This window comes from Cricetulus griseus, chromosome 2 (genome assembly GCF_003668045.3).
Source record: "Cricetulus griseus strain 17A/GY chromosome 2, alternate assembly CriGri-PICRH-1.0, whole genome shotgun sequence".
In the NCBI taxonomy this organism is placed as follows: Eukaryota; Metazoa; Chordata; class Mammalia; order Rodentia; family Cricetidae; genus Cricetulus; species Cricetulus griseus.
The window spans coordinates 373,855,701-373,871,507 of record NC_048595.1 but is presented as its reverse complement, the minus strand read 5'-3'; the positions used below and the strand labels follow the sequence as shown (position 1 = coordinate 373,871,507).

General features: G+C 49.8%; 1 protein-coding gene across 4 annotated transcripts; it reads right to left on the bottom strand.

Annotated features, from left to right (window-relative positions):
• Window positions 1–4: 4 nt before the first annotated feature.
• On the bottom strand, window positions 5–15,013 carry Adck5 (aarF domain containing kinase 5). Of its 4 annotated transcripts, XM_027404215.2 has the most exons (15): window positions 14,898–15,012; window positions 7,444–7,547; window positions 6,440–6,589; window positions 2,459–2,534; window positions 2,141–2,341; window positions 1,921–2,061; window positions 1,729–1,842; window positions 1,508–1,639; window positions 1,348–1,431; window positions 1,189–1,270; window positions 1,047–1,125; window positions 854–945; window positions 527–779; window positions 339–455; window positions 5–258 (listed from the first exon to the last, which is right to left on the bottom strand). In XM_027404215.2, the coding sequence occupies exons 1-15, from the start codon at window positions 14,907–14,909 to the stop codon at window positions 153–155; spliced, it is 1,743 nt and encodes a 580-aa protein (XP_027260016.1). In that variant the 5' UTR covers window positions 14,910–15,012; the 3' UTR covers window positions 5–152. The 4 variants fall into 4 exon arrangements, with proteins under 4 accessions (XP_027260016.1, XP_035296599.1, XP_027260020.1 ...); XM_035440708.1 differs by lacking the exon at window positions 6,440–6,589; XM_027404219.2 differs by lacking the exons at window positions 6,440–6,589; window positions 7,444–7,547 and having other exon boundaries at window positions 2,141–2,336; window positions 14,898–15,013.
• Between the last annotated feature and the right edge of the window lie 794 nt (window positions 15,014–15,807).

Sequence of the window (15,807 nt, the reverse complement as noted above, 5' to 3'; positions counted from 1 at the left end):
AGTGTGTGGTCATTGTGTTTAAGAGCCCCCATAGTGTACTCCCCATTCCAGGCTCTGGGTTGTAAGATTTATGCACTGGGGCCTGCTCAGTGTGCCCAGGCTGGAAACTCTGCTGGCCCCTGGCAGCCTTGCAGTTGTTGTGGCTCAGGGAGCTACATCTCCAGGTACTGGGAGACATCCTTAGCCTTGGGGGCAAAGCCCAGGCGGGCCAGAACACGAAGCAGGAGGGCAGTGAGCCGCATGGCAAGGATCTCCAGCCTAGAGGGGCAGGGTAAAGGTCATAAGTTGATGGGGAGCAGATCCTGGTCAGCCACCCATCCAGCCCCGTGTTCACTCACCTCAGGGCCACTTCAAACTTGAATGTCTCCCAGATGACCTTGATGTGGCGTAAGAGGCTGCTGCTGTAAATGCCATGGTATGCTGCACCCACCAGGCGGCTCCAACCCCAGACAGCACTGTTATCAGATACACACATCAGCCTGCTAACCTGCTGCAGCCCCTTCAGTCTTCCCCTTTGGTCACCAACCTCTTGGCCATGAGGAAGTAGCGGTCCACAGGGGTGCCCAATGTTGAGTTGATGGCACGCACTGTATTGATGTTTCGCAGCACAAGTAGCATGGGCCGTGGCAGTGCCTTGAGTACTTCCATTATGCCTTCAAAGTGTTCACGAGCCATATCCTGCATGTAGACAGTCTCCTCACGGCTCAACAGGTGGGAGCCCCACAGCTGGCCCAGGCGCACTGGTCGCTGCATGAGCACCTCAGAGAACAGCATATAGTCTGTGGAGAAGGCAGGAGTTCCGTTTGGTGCCCAGTGGCAGGCTTCTGACTGTCCCACAAACACCCACCCTTACCTTGTACCCCAAGTTCAGCTGCGTGTGTCTTCATTGCAGCACTGTCCCTCAGGATGATGGCCCGCCACAGCTGACACAGGGAGGATCGGTCCCTGCAGGAAGGCCTAACTGAGCTCCAAGATGCAGGAAGAAGGGCCCAAGGCCCAAAGATGCCTGCCCTCCCCCTGGCCCCCCATGCTTGGCCCCAGCTTACTTCTCATCTAGGAACTGGTAGAGACCGTGGTCCAGGAGTACCAGCTCTGCTTTTCCATCTGGACCTTTCCGCACCAGAACTAGGAACACAGCCTGTCAGCTCAAGCCACCCCTCTAAGACCCCACCCTGGGGGCTCTCCTACCATTTCCAGGGTGGGGGTCAGAGTGAATGAAGCCAGTGTAGAATATCTGTTCAGCAAAAGTCTGGATCAGCTTCTTTGCTACCTAGGGAGAACACGGGGGAATACATGGCAGCAGCCATCATCCAGCATGCACTGCCTCCCTCAACACATGGTACTCACGTCCTGCACTGCCAGTCCCTGCCTTTTGATGGCCTCTGTGTCATTCACTTTACAGCCTTCACAGAAGTCAGCTGTCAGCACCCGCTGGGAGAGCAAGAGGCTGAGTGAGCTCCGCAAATGTGTGTTGCCCCACCCTCAGGGAAAGCTCTACCCAGCCCACCTTGCTAGACTTATCCCAGTGCACCCGAGGGACAACGACATAATGGAAGTGCTTTAGCTCTTGAGCACAGCGCTCAGAATTTCGGCCCTCATTTTCGAAGTCCAGCTCCTGGGCCAGGGTCCCCTTCAGGTCCTGGAGGTGATACATGGGTGGGTCAGTCCCATCAGGGTTTAGCACTTACCACCAGCTGCCACTCTCCCACCTGCTATGGGTGGCACTACCTGTAGGACCCAGCTGAAGCCGAAGCTGGGGTGCATGAGCTCTACGAGTTGCAGCAGAAGTTCCAGTGTGTGCACATCCCCATCAAAGCGGTCTCGTAGGTCAATGTACTGTACCTGCAGTAGGCCAGGGTACACTGAAATCCAGGGTCACCACTGGCCCAGGATCCATCTAGAGTACAGCAGCATAGATACCTTTACAGCCACAGCAGTGCCATCATGTAGCTTGGCACGGTGCACCTGAGCTAGGCTTGCAGCAGCCATCGGCTCATAGTCAAACTCCTGGAAGAGTTCATTAGGCAGTGCCTGGAAGTCTTCAAGGAACAGCTCATCCACCTGTCAAGAAATGCTTAGAGTCACTGCCAGGGCTGCTGAGGCAGCTTCCTCTTCCCTCTGCCACATCAGGTGGGCTCACCTCTCGGAAGCCCCGAGTGAGAGCCTTGTCCTCCAGCACACGCAACGTCTGGATGTACTCAGGTGGCAGCAGGTGGTTGAAGGAGCACAGTCCTTGACCCAGTTTCACATAGAGGCCCCCATTGCGGATGGCTCCTGCCACCAGGGCGTCAGCCGCACGCTGGTGACATGCAGACATCACCTTCACATACCCCGGGCTGTTCTGACCACAGGCATGGAAGAAAGGCTGGGGACAGGTGGCCACTCCCTGATGCCCCCAGCACCCCCTACCTCCAGCATCCCCCCCTCCCTGCCATGTGCTCAGGATATGAGGACAAACCTCCTCCACTCCTCGTAGGATAACATTTGTACACCACCAGTAGTCCAGGGAGATGAGCAGACCAACCTTCAGAGACCTGTATACAGCAGAAGCAGCTTAAACCTCAGGCAGGCTGCAGAGTGTTCGTTCCTGAGGGCCCTTCTGCCCTAAGTCCAAAATCTGGCCTCACCCATCAGCCCCTGTGCCTGAGGTGAGGCTGGTCTGAGGTCCAGCCTCTAGCAACTTGGGTCCTTATAAGCTCATGGAATACTACTCATGCCAGTATCCTGCAACTGCCCAGATAGCCTGCTAAGTGCCAGTGGCAAGAGGAGAGGGATGAGGGCTGTGGGCAGAGGAAGCAGTGTTGGGCATGACAGCATCATGGTTCCAGGAAGGTCACTTGCAAAAGGGGGGAAGAAATAAGTTCTTTAAGAACCAGAGAAGAGCAGGGCGTTGGTGGCGCACGCCTTTAATCCCAGCACTCGGGATCTTTGTGAGTTCGAGACCAGCCTGGTCAACAAGAGCTAGTTCCAGGACAGCCTCCAAAGCCACAGAGAAAACCTGTCTCGAAAAACCAAAAAAAAAAAAAAAAAAAGAGAGAGAACCAGAGAAGGGTCAGGTGGTGATGGTGCATGCCTTTAATCCTAGCAGAGGCTGAGGCAGTTGGATCTCTGTGAGTCAAGGCCAGTCTGGATCTACAGAGCAAGTTCCAGGACAGCCAGGACTACAATGAGAAACCCTGTCTCGAAGAAAAGCAAAAGAACCAGAGAGATGGCTGAGTGGTCAAGAGATCTGGCTGCACTTCTAAAAGACCTGGGTTCAATTCCAAGCATCCACATGGCAACTCATAACTGCTTGTAACTCCAGTTCCAGGAGACCTAACACCCTCACATAGACATACATGCAGGCAAAACACAGATGCACACAAAATAAAGATAAATAAATCATTAAAAATTATGGGAGCTGGAGAGATGGCTTAGCAGTTAAGAATACTGGCTATTCTTCCAGAGGTCCTGAATTTAGCTCCTAGCAACCACATGGTGGCTCACAACCATTTACAGTGGGATCTGATGCTCTCTTCTGGTGTAAAGACATACATGCAGAGAGAGCACTCATATGTGTGCTTAATAAATAAAAATAAATAATAAAAAAAGCCAGCTGGGTGTTGGTGGTACACTCCCAGCACTCGGGAGGCAGAGGCAGGTGGATCTCTGTGAGTTCAAGACCAGCCTGGTCTACAATAGCTAGTTCCAGGACAGCCTCCAAAGTGACAGAGAAACCCTGTCTCGAAAAACCAAAGAAAAAAAGCCAGAGAAGCCAGGTTACTCCCTACTCTAAGAGGGTCCCACTTCCTTCCCATCTGTAGACTAGGAAGGGCTGGCTGCCTTGATCCGGAGAAGGACACAAAGCCAAGTCCCTTTGGATAGCCTTAACCTTGATAGGGTCCCACTTCTGGCTGTTCCGCCACAGGAAGGCCCCTAACTAAAAAGGTGGCTGACATAAAGGGTCCCCTCTCTGGGATTTCACTTCCTTCCACAGGAAGAAGTAGGAAAGATGCTAACACATACCCTGAACCTGCTAAAACCCCCACCACCTCCCCCAACTCCCCACCCCAGCACACTAGTTCTTCCCACACATCTAGCAGTACACGGAAGGCAAGCAGCAGCCTGTGCTGCAGAGTGTGCTACTGACAATGACAAAGAAGCCACTGAGCTCTGAGCTCCGTCATGTTCTAGGGAGCAACATCCTTCCCTGGTGGGCAATGCAGACAAGGTAAGGACAGTGCTACCCACAGACACTGAGGGCTGGGAATGTAAGATACAAAGGGAAGAAACAAGACTGACTGAGATGGGGATGTCCATTTGAACTCAGGCATCTGCTATTCAAGACTGGACTTCAGCAGGTCAATGTGAGAAGTGTGCGTGTACAGCAGAGCCCTAGCTCTCATCTCCATTGCAAATGAAATACTTAACATCAAATTAGAAGCCGGGCATTGGTGGCACACACCTTTACTCCCAGCACTTGGGAGGCAGAGGCAGGCGGATCTCTGTGAGTTCAAGACCAGCCTGGTCTACAAGAGAGCTGGATAGGCTGGAAAGAGAGCTCAGGATAGGCTGGAAAGCTAAACAGAGAAACCCTTTCTGGGTAAAAAAAAAAAAAAAAAAAAAAAAAATGAAATTAGATAAACCTCAGCAACACTGGAAACAGAGTAGAGCAACCCCACCTTGACCTCCAAGTTAGTTACCCAGTTCTACCCTGTTCCAAGGAATTCAAAACCAAAACCAAAACCAAAACAAAACAAAAAAACAGACCACTTTCAGGAAAAGTGAAAAGGTCACAGTACAACCCAGGAACCATAGAATAATCCATCCCCATGACAACCAATAAAAATATTTAAATTACAGGTGTACTGCCAAAAATATAAATTCCTCTGACTCTGCTAAATGTTAAGCAATCAGAAATGGACCTCACCCACTAAGGTAATTTTTTGTGGCTTTCCCCTTTAAAAGAGCGTGGCTAAATGCGCTAAAGCACCCCCTCCTCTGGCGGCTGTTGCATCAGTTTTCCAGTAGAAGTCCCTGCCGGCTTGTATACAATAAAAACCTTGCTTTTTGAAATTGGTGTAGTAGTGCATCCCTTTGGGCCCAGACCTGAGAGACAGAGGCAGGTGGATCTTTTTAAATATGTGGCCAGCCTGGCCTACTTAGCAAGTTCTAGGCCAGCCTGGGCTATATAGTAAAACCATGTCTCAAAAACAAAATGTTGGCTGGGCAGTGGTAGCACGCACTTTAATTGCAGAAGTGGGGGGTGGGGGGCACAGTGGCAGGCAAGATCTCTGTGGAGCCAGCCCTCTACAGAGCTAATTCCAGGACAGCCAAGGCTACACAGAGAAACCCTGTCTTCTTGAAAAACCAAAAAGAAAAAATGAAAAGAGAGGTCAGGAGATGCAATGAACCTGCAGATCCAGGAAAACCAATGTCTGAATGTGCCCCCAGCATCTGGTCACAGCCCATCATGGCCCTTGGCAGTGAGCTGTGAAGTCTCTTTCCCATCAGTCAGGGTGAGCTGCACAAGGCAGCTGCCAGGGACCTGCAAGGCCCCTGCACAGTGTTGATGACAGCCAGAGAAATACAGTAGGGATAATAGGCTCTGTTCTCACTAGTCCCAGGGACCACAGAACACAGGGGACATTGTTCAGCCTTTCAATAGGGAAGCCTCAGAGCTCCAGGCAAAACCAACCAGATGGACAGGTATGTAGGGCCTCAAAGTTGGAAATAGGTATCCAACCACAGATATAGACATGCCATGGACTAATGGGAATAAATCTCAGTGACATTTTTCTTTTCTTTTTTTAGACAGGGTTTCCCTGTATAGCCCTGGCTGTCCTGCAGACCAGGCTGGCCTCAAACTCACGGAGATTCACTTGCCTTTGCCTCCCGAGTGCTGGGATTACAGGTGTATGCACCACTGCCTGGCTACAGTGACATTTCTTATGTAATGCCTAAGGACCCTGGGACCAAAGCCTTCCCAAGGAGGAATTGTGCTCAGAGCTATGTGGAGCAAGATGGCATCCTGCACCATGGTACCCTGACCTCTACAGTTCAGAGCAATTCAGGTTAAGAAGCTTTTTTCACTAACAAAGTCAACGAGGCTGGGCCGGCAGCTGCAAGAATTCCCACCATGGGAGGGAAAGGCACTTTGAAAAGACTCTTTGGCACTACACTAAGAGTGAGGTGGCAGTTCCACTCAGGCCCAAGCTTCCATGTCCAGAGCTCTAGGTCTCCTTGGATGGTAGGGTGAATGGATCAGGGTGGCTTCTTTATGTTCAGAGCTTAAGCCATGGCTCATCTGGTAAAGTCTGTAGGGACATTGCCCCCTGTCCTGTCTACATGCTGCATGTTAACTGCAAAGTCCCAGAACCCCACAGCCCTTGGAGGGGAGTAATGTGAAGAAGGCTATCCCACCCAAGCTGTGCCAGGTCTGGCATTTTAACCTCCCTACCTGCCAAAGCGCCCGATACCATCTACCGCAAGTCGCAGCCTCCTCTTCTCCTGCGCCTCTGCAGTGAAATAGCGGGCTCCGAGGAGCAAGGGCACCCCCACCACAGTGGCAGAGAGCGTCCTCCTCCACAGCAGCCTGGTTCTTGAGGTCCTGAGAGGAGACAGGGGCAGGTGCTGGAAGTGCTGCTCCTTCACAAGGGAGTTGGGGCCTCAGTTTCCCCCTTTCCTGCCTTTGCAGAGCCAACTCAGAGTCTGTCTATGGGACCATGTGGCCACCAGAGGACACCCAGCACATTCAAGGCCCTTTCCCTAGGCCCCACAACAGCAAAGATGCCAGATGCTGGAGGAGAAGGTCTCCTTTGGCTGTCTTGGCAGGTCAATACAGATCCGCAGTCTACAGACTGGACCGCCATCTCCGTCCCCATCATGATGGTGCAGAGGGCCCTAATGGAAGGTGAGACCTGGTAGTAGAGAGTCAGCACAAACCACACTGAGCAAGAACTTAGAGCAAGGACAGAATAGAGTTCCATATTGCGCAAGACAGCAAACACCCACACATACTGAACACAGCATATGTTCACACTGCCCATGCTCACATACGGCCTCCTCTCAGTGCCATGGTGCACTAAAAGAAAGGCCTTGCAGCCAGGCAGTGTGGTGTACACCCTTAATCCAGCACTCAGGAAGCAGAGGCAGGTGGTTATGTATGAGTTTGAGGTCAGTCTAGTCTACAGAGAGTTCCAGGACAGCCAGGGCATCCTCCCAATTTCTCAGTCTGTGCTCATCGTAAAGTTCTTGTTGGGAGCCCCTGTCTCTAGAGTATGACCAATTATAGGTCAGGAACCCTGTGGTCTCAGGTTCCAAGATGCCAAAGAAAGATACAAACAATCCTGTTTTGGAGGAACACAAGAAAAGGTCCAGTGTGGGCCTCTCCATCTTTGTGATCACACAGTCAGCTCCCTGCCTAGGAAGGGTGCCTGCCTTTGGCTGCAGAGGTCTCATTACCTTGCCATTGGGCTCTTGAAGTTTCTTCTGAAGAATATGGCAGGGCATGGCCAGGGCTTCTGTCTGTTCTGCAGCAGAGCAGAATGGAAGTGACACAGTCGCATCTGTAAAAAGGGCAGACAGCAGAGCTTGGCAGAGGCAGGCACACAGGGACATAGCCCATGCCTCTGTTATTGCCTGGCATCTACACACGCCTGAAGCAGGGCCACACCAAACTCTCACTCAGTGATGGGCTCCAGGCAGGAAGCTACCTACATGCCAGTCTCAGCAATAAAGACGCAGGCTGTCTACTGTATGAAGAAGCTGAAGGCAGGAGAAGACATTCATGAAAATGTCTCACTTTTGAGGGAAGAAAACCCATCCTGACCAGGCTTATCTGTGATAAGGGCCAACACCACTTTTGTGGTAGCACCCTTAACCTGACACTTACTATTTTTTTTAAGTGGACTTTTTTTTAAAAGATTTATTTATTTATCATGTATACAACATCTTGCTTTCATATATATCTGCACACCAAAAGAGGGCACCAGATCTCATAAGGGATGGTTGTGAGCCACCATGTGGTTGCTGGGAATTGAACTCAGGACCTCTGGAAGAGCAGTCAGTGCTCTTAACCACTGAGCCATCTCTCCAGCCCTGACACTTACTATTTCTAGGTGCTGACATTACTAACCAGTGGCCACAGGAAGTGGGCCACACCATGGGAGAAGTGTCAGCAATGCCCACCCACCAATTCTAAGAGAGAGGTCTCACAGAAATGGCTTTTGTGTTGGACCTTGTTGTGAAAGCAAAAAGATTCAAGGAGAACTGAAACTAGAAATGTGTGCAAAGCCATAGCGGGGGAAGTCACAGACCCAGTGAGGAAGTGGCAGTTGCCGTTTTGCTAAGGGGACATGATGTGCCCATCAAACTGTCTTCTTCTAAATTATTATGTTTAGATCCATAGATTAGTGCTACGATCATCATTGGTCAGAGAGCCTATTGTTGCAGTAGGCAGCAGTAACTGGAGAGACCCAGAACTGGTCAAAGTGCTGAAAGAATCAGGTGACTGTCGAACACTTGGCCCTAAGTGGGACATCCACATCACCCCTTCCAAAACTCAGGAACACTATGGGAGAGACAGAAGAGCCCGAGGAGGGGGTAGAGTGCTCTAGAACGCTCTTCTTCAGGCATGATATGGCTACTGCACTCTTGAACACACAGCAGCTATGATTACCAGCGTAAGACTTATGTAATGTTGGACCCATCAACAGCCTGTCATGGAGAAGAGAGGGACTCAGCAGTAAACACTGGTAAGGTGCCCATGCTCCTGTTAAGCAGGGACCCATGCTCTGGACTATAATGAAATTCACTGGGACACACACACATGCACGCATGAGTGCAAGTGAACACACACACACACACACACACACACACACACACACACACACACACACACACGCAAGCACCATGGCAGTGGAAAGTAGACTAGTTGGAAAGAAGGGATCATCCAGGTTGAGAAGAGGAGAAGGCAGAATAATGGGAGGGAAATACAATTAAAACACTATATACATATATGAAAATGTTAGAATGAAACTCATTATCATGGGCTGGGCATTGTAGCACACACCTTTAATCCTAGCACAATGGGGAGACAGAGGCAGAAGGATCTCTGTGAGTTCAAGGCCAGTCTGGAGAGAGTTCCAGGACAGCCAGGACTACACAGAGAAACCCTGTCTCAACTCCCACCCCCAAGTTAAGTAAGTAAGTAATAAATAAAGAAAATAAAATAAAAAGCTACAAAGATAACTGGACATGGTTCTGTGTGTCTTTAGTCCCAGCACATAGGAGGCAGAGGCAGGTGGATGTCTGTGAATTCGAGGCTAACCTGGTCTACAAAGTGAGTTCCAGCACAGCTAGGGATGTTACATAGAGAAACCCTGTCTTGAGAAACAAAATAAACAAAGGTGCTAACTGCTGTGCCAAAAAATAAAAATAAAAAAAAGCCCGAAAATTCTGAGCATGGTAGCAATCACCTATAACTCTAATACCTAGTGGGCTGAGGACAGGGAGTGTTGGAGGACCAGTCTGGGCTACCCAGAGAGTGAGTTTGAGGACAGCCTAGTGTACACAGATAACCCCGTCTCAAAATAAAAGAAAAAAAAGGGGGAGTAGTATGCACAAAACCTGGTTCAATAATATCCAGTCATTCAAAGGGAAAATAAGTTAAAAAGATTTTCTATAATAACAAAATCCCGCCAGGAGTTGGTGGCGCACGCCTTTAATCCCAGCACTCGGGAGGCAGAGGCAGACAGATCTCTGTAAGTTCGCGGCCAGCCTGGTCTCCAGAGGAGTGCCAGGATAGGCTCCAAAGCTACACAGAGAAACCCTGTCTCGAAAAAACAACAAAACAACAACAACAACAAAAATCCCAGGAAAGGAGGTAGCATTCTGCAAATGAGGCAGCTATTTTAGGGGCAGGGCCCTGATTTGAGATGATTTTGTGCCCGGGATACTGGCATCAGCTGGAGACTCTTACTATGGCTTCACCTGGGGAAATTGTGCTTTTATGTTTTTTTTGTTCTCACTGTAGCCTACGTTGTCATGGAAGAAGGGGGTTTTAAGGACCAGGTTAGAGATGCTATTCACATAAGCAGAGCAAATGAAGCCCCTGGGTGACTCTGGATAGGCTCTTGGCTATGACAATTATCTATGCAAATGAAGTTGTTTTTTCAATAAGCCTCAGTTTATTGCTTTGAAAAGTATAAATCATTGCACGATTAAAGAGTGAATCAGGGAGCTAGAGAGATGGCTCAGTGCTTAAGAGCACTTGCTGCTCTTCTAGAGGTCTTGAGTTCAATGGCCAGCAACTACATAGTGGCTCACAACCATCTGTAGTGAGATCTGGTGCCCTCTTCTGGCCTATAGGCATAAATGCAGGCAGAACACTGTATACATAATAAATACATAAATCTTTTTTAAAAGAAAGTGAATTTGAGCTGGAGAGATGGCTCAGCAGTTAAGAGCACTGACTCTTCTTCCAGAGGTCCTGAGTTCAATTCCCAGCAACCACATGGTGGCTCACAACCACCTTGAATGAGATCTGATGCCCTCTGCTGGCATGCAGGCAGAAGACTGTATACATAATAAATAAAATCTTAAAAAAAAAAAAAAAAGAAGAAAGAAAGAAAGTGAATTAAACTCACAAAACAATTTGCAAGCTCTTGGAGCACTGTCCAACATACCAAACACTATGAGTATGTGTCCAGCAGGCGAGCACCAAGGCCACACTAGGATCAAGGATTTCCCCACATAGCACTCCAAGGCTCTGCCCCGTGCCAGTTCCTTGCTGGTACCCAGTGTCCTCAGTTCTCCCCATCTAACACAGATAACAATCCTCACTCTGCTTTCTAGATTGAATTGTTTGCTGGGTATCAGTTTATCACTGCTCTTCTTTCTTCCTCTTTTTTTTTCTTTTTTTGTTTTGTTTTTTTCAAAAGAGTTTCTCCGTGTAGCTCTGGCTGTCCCGGAACTCACTCTGTAGCCCACGTTGACCTCGAATTCAGAGATCCACCTGCCCCTGCCTCCTGAGTGCTGGGATTAAAGACCTGTGCCACCCACCCCCTACTCCACCTATTGCTTTTTTTCTTTTTGAAGACTGCTGCGCCATCACTCCAGCCCCCTTCCACTGCTTTTAAAATGAAAACAAAACAAAACAAAACAATACAAGCAAACAAAAAACCCAAAACTGATTTACCTCTCTCAGAAGAGAAATCAGATCATTTCCAACTCATGCAGACAGGTCACACCCTGAGAAGGCAGAAAGACTTTCTCTAACTGGGGCAAAAGGGCAGGAGAGGACTGGCTGAAATTTCCAGGGGCCACTGAGAAGGGGTGTCACTGCTGAGAATAGAGCAGCATGGGATGACTAAGGTGGACAGACCTCCATTACTTGAGACTTATGACTCAGAAGAGGATGTGCAAACCCTCTAATCAACAGACCAGAAGCCGAGAGAGTAAGGCAGGCTACGCACATCAACCCGAGGCAATAGAAGCCCTTCTGTGCTGCACAGAGTTAGGGCTCACAAAACTCTGCCCAGAATCACAGGCTGAAGACAGCATGAACCCCAGGCTTACCCCAAGGCTGAGTTGGAAGGGCCTGCATATGGCCCCATGCTGACTTAAAGGAGGCAGCCCAGAGCTCTAAGCTGAGAGTGCTCACTGTTCATGACCCAAAACTTCCACGGAGAAAAGGTAAAAAGTCCTTCAGGGAGATTGAGAAGAGTCTCAGGATAGCTCATCTCCAATGAGGCCTGTGCTGCCTCAGCCAAGCACCAGCTGTCCATGGCACCATGGGTTTTCTGATGATGCAGGGACAATATAGTGTCTAGGCGGCAACCTCATATTGAAGGCATATTGCAGAGGGGACAAGGCTGGCTAGGTCAGTCTACCCAGTATGCCCCAGAAGGGGACTCTGCTATAGCTCTCATCTGTAAAAGACTGGGGAGAAGCCAGGCAGTGGTGGAGCATGCCTTTAGTCCCAGCTCTCGGGAGGCAGAGGCAGGCGGATCTCTGTGAGTTCAAGACCAGCCTGGTCTACAAGAGCTAGTTCCAGGACAGCCTCCAAAGCCACAGACAAACCCTGTCTCCAAAAACAAAACAAACAAAACAAAACAAAACAAAAACACAAAAAAGACTCGGGAGATGGACACATTCAGAACTCGCAGATAAGCCACTAAAGATCTATGCCGATGTTGATGATACAGGTGACTCCAGCTCCCAGTAACTGATGATACCACTGTCTGGGCTCTCGTGAGGAAGGAGAGGCTGGAGCACACTACCTTCTCCCCCACTGCCAGCCTGATGCAAACTGCTCTTGCAGGCAAGGCCAGGAGCCCCATTCCCCTCTGCCTCCCACTATAACCTCTTAGGAATTAGTACTGCAACTGAAGGGCTCTGGCTGCCTCTTAACCTTCCCCACTCAGGATGTAGAACAAAGATTGTTTTAGGAGGTGCCTGTAGTGCCCTCTGCCCCACCAGGATTCATCCACAGCAAAAGATCACAGGTGGAAGGAGATGCCAGTCATGATGTCCAGTAGATATAGCCTTGTGCTGAAAACTTCAGAGCTACCAAACCCTGGGTCCTTCTGAGACAGGCTACCCAGCACCCATTAAACTATTTTCTGAAATCCCCATCAAATGAGAAAGAAATCTTAGACCCCAAAGGCGTGTGTGTGTGTGTGTGTGTGTGTGTGTGTGTGTGTGTGTGTGTGTGTGTGTGAGAAACCTACAGCCAGACCTGCCAAAATCCAAACAAATCCCAAACAAGAGCCGTGCAGCGTTGTGGCCCAGATGGCCTGCCATCCGTTCTCAAGCCCAAACCCTGACCCACATGCAGCCCCATGACTGGGGAAAACTGCAGACAGGAGATAAAGTCAATGAGGAGTGTCATCTGGGGCAAAGCAAGGCCACAGGGGCAGGGAAGTGCAGAAGGACTCAGATAAGGTTAAAGATACTGTTTGCTCAAGCTCTGCCTAGAGCTCTAGCAAGTTAAACACTATATAAACAACAGTGGGGAAATACAAACTTTATTTTTTTTATTTATTTTTTTGTTCTTTTTTGAGACAGGGTTTCTCTGTATAGCTTTGGAGCCTGTCCTGGCACTGGCTCTGCAGACCAGGCTGGCATCGAACTCACATAAATCCACCTGCCTCTGCCTCCCAAGTGCTGGGATTAAAGGCGTGCGCCACCATAGCCCAGCAAAAACTTTATTCTTGAAGTGATCCCAGAATCTTAAGTCTTTGTCCACAATGACCCCCCTCTCCAGGTCCCTATGATGTCCACAGCTCTGCAGGCAGCAGTAGCTCAGAACATGACCCCCACACTGCTGTCAAGCAGACAAAGAGGGTGTCAGTACATTCCCTCCCACCAGGAGAACACTCCCCTTTGAGCAGGTCCACACAACACCCTGTGGTGATGCTGACCTACAACTAACTGCCACATAGCCCCTTCACCCCTTCCAGTTTGGACAGAGTGCCATAGTCTCCCTGCACCTGGTCCTCATGTTTGGTTGCTTGTTTTTTAAAGACAGGGTCACACTATGTGGTTCTGGCTGGCTTGGAACTCACTATGTAGATCAGAACAGCCTTGAACTCAGAAATCCTTCTTCCTCTGCCTTCCAACTGCTGTGCCACTGTGCCTGGTAGTTCTCATGCTTTTTAATAGGGACTGGGTAGATGATCTGTCTGCAGAGACATTCAATCAGAGTTCTTCTCTGGTAACTGCATGAAGCAGCAAAAATCACACTCTAAGGAGAACCTACAGCCAGACTCAGTGGATTAGAGGAAGACTAAAGATGTCCATAAGATAGCCTGCATACAACAGGGAGTAGTTGCCAAGACTCCTTCCCAAAAAGGTGACCAGACTGTGTAACAGGACAGATAGCCCAGTACACCTCAACAGGAAGGGACATTGAGGCACAGAACACTTTCCAACGTTAAGAGGGAAAAGATTAGGGATTGAGCTAGAGGGAGTGGGTGTTGTTAAAAGGAATACTATTACAAAACAGTAACCTGCAAAGACTCATCTGCCCTGGGCAGGAGCTCCTAATCAGAAGTTAAAATTTGCCTTTCCAGTCCAGCAGTGGTGAAGCACACCTTTGATCTCAGCACTCAGGAAGCACAGGCAGGAAAATCTCTGTGAGTTCGAGGTCTACAAAGTGAGTTCCAGGACTCAGGGATACAAAGGGAAACCGTCTCAATAAACAAAACAAAACTTGCCTTTCCAGTCCCTAGGGCGTTCTGGAGGACTAAGTGATATATAATATGGCTACGTGGAGAAGTTTTGCAATTGTAAAGAGCTATGTTAAAGGTCAGCACAGGTTTCTCCCTGAGTCTCCTGACTGACAGGACGCCATCAGAGCGCACAACCACAGCAGGGCAGCTCACTGCAAGCCAAAGTTAACCCAACTCTGTGCCTATCAGTATAATCTACAAGGCCAGACGTACTAGAAAATCAAACTCGGAGAAGTCCAAGTTTAAAAACAACACAACTGCAGAAAGGGCCATACTCCAAGGACGGGGGAGAGGCGAGAAGGGGGAGGGGTGGGGGGCAAGGAAGAGAGGGCAAGCCTAATCGAGCGGATGTCGTGGGGTATCTTCTTCCCTAGAAGCAGGCAGAGGGAACCGAGCAGCTTCCCGTGGAGACCCAGAGGGGGTGCGCTGCGGGACAAGGGCAGTAGGGAGAGGACCCTGGGGTAAGGTTAAGTGATGCTGAGTCTTCCCTGGGCTGGGGGAGGTCTGGGGAGCACAGGGAGGCCGAGGACCTGAGGGTTCTCCAGAGTTTGGGGGTCGATGGGTAGGACCCGGGCCTGGGTTGGATCCAGATCTCGGGGTACCGAGTTAGACCCAACGCAGGGGTGCGGAGAGCACAGGGCCAGGGCCCGGGTCCCAGGCGTGCGGGGGCGGGGTCCTCACCGGCCGCCACATGTCCCCGGCGGCGCTCTCCTCTTGATTTTCGCCGCAGATGTTCCTGGTGCCCAGCCGACCCCGCGGGAGAGTAGGCAACGCGCATGCGCACCGGCCCCGCACTCTCACGGCGCTGGATAGAGTGGAAAGGCCACGCCCCCAAGACGTGCAGGCCTCTGCCTCACCGCAGCGGCCCCTTGAGGTCGCCGGCGGCATAGCTTCATGGAGGGACCAGTTTCATGCGCAGACCAAGGAGGCACTTTCCGGGTTTTTTTTGTTTTGTTTTGTTTTGTTTTGTTTTGTTTTGTTTTGTTTTGTTTTGTTTTGGAGACAGCGTTTAACTCTTTATCATAGGCTAGCCTAGAACTCATTGCAGTCTTTCAGCTTCAACCTCCCAGTTGCTGATATGACAGATGTGAGCCAATAATGCCTATTTGACAAGCTAGCACTTTCAATTTTCCTGACCAGTGCAGTCAAAATCACCTGAGGTCTCATGAATGGCAAGTAAGCACTCTCCCACTAAGTTATGTCCCCAGGCAGAATGGCTTTTTTTGTTTGTTTTAAGATTTATTTATTTTCATGGTTGGAGACTTAGCTGGAGTGGTCAAGATTACCTACCAAACACAAGGCCAGGGTTTGGTCTTCAGCTCTGAGGGGGTAAAATGTATTCTTGTTTTATTCGTATGAATGCTTTTGTTCAAACATATGGATCCGGGGTGCAGTGCCTGTGAAAGGCCAGAGAGGGCGTCATATTTTCTGGAAGTGGTTTCAAGCGGTTCAGAGTTACCCTGTGGGTGCTAAGAGCAGCAAGATGCTTAGCTGCTGAGCCATCTCTCTAGCTCCAAGAGGTGAGTTTTTTGTCTGCCTGTTTGTTTATTGTGTATGGATGTTAGGGAACAATTTTCAAGAGTTGGTTGTA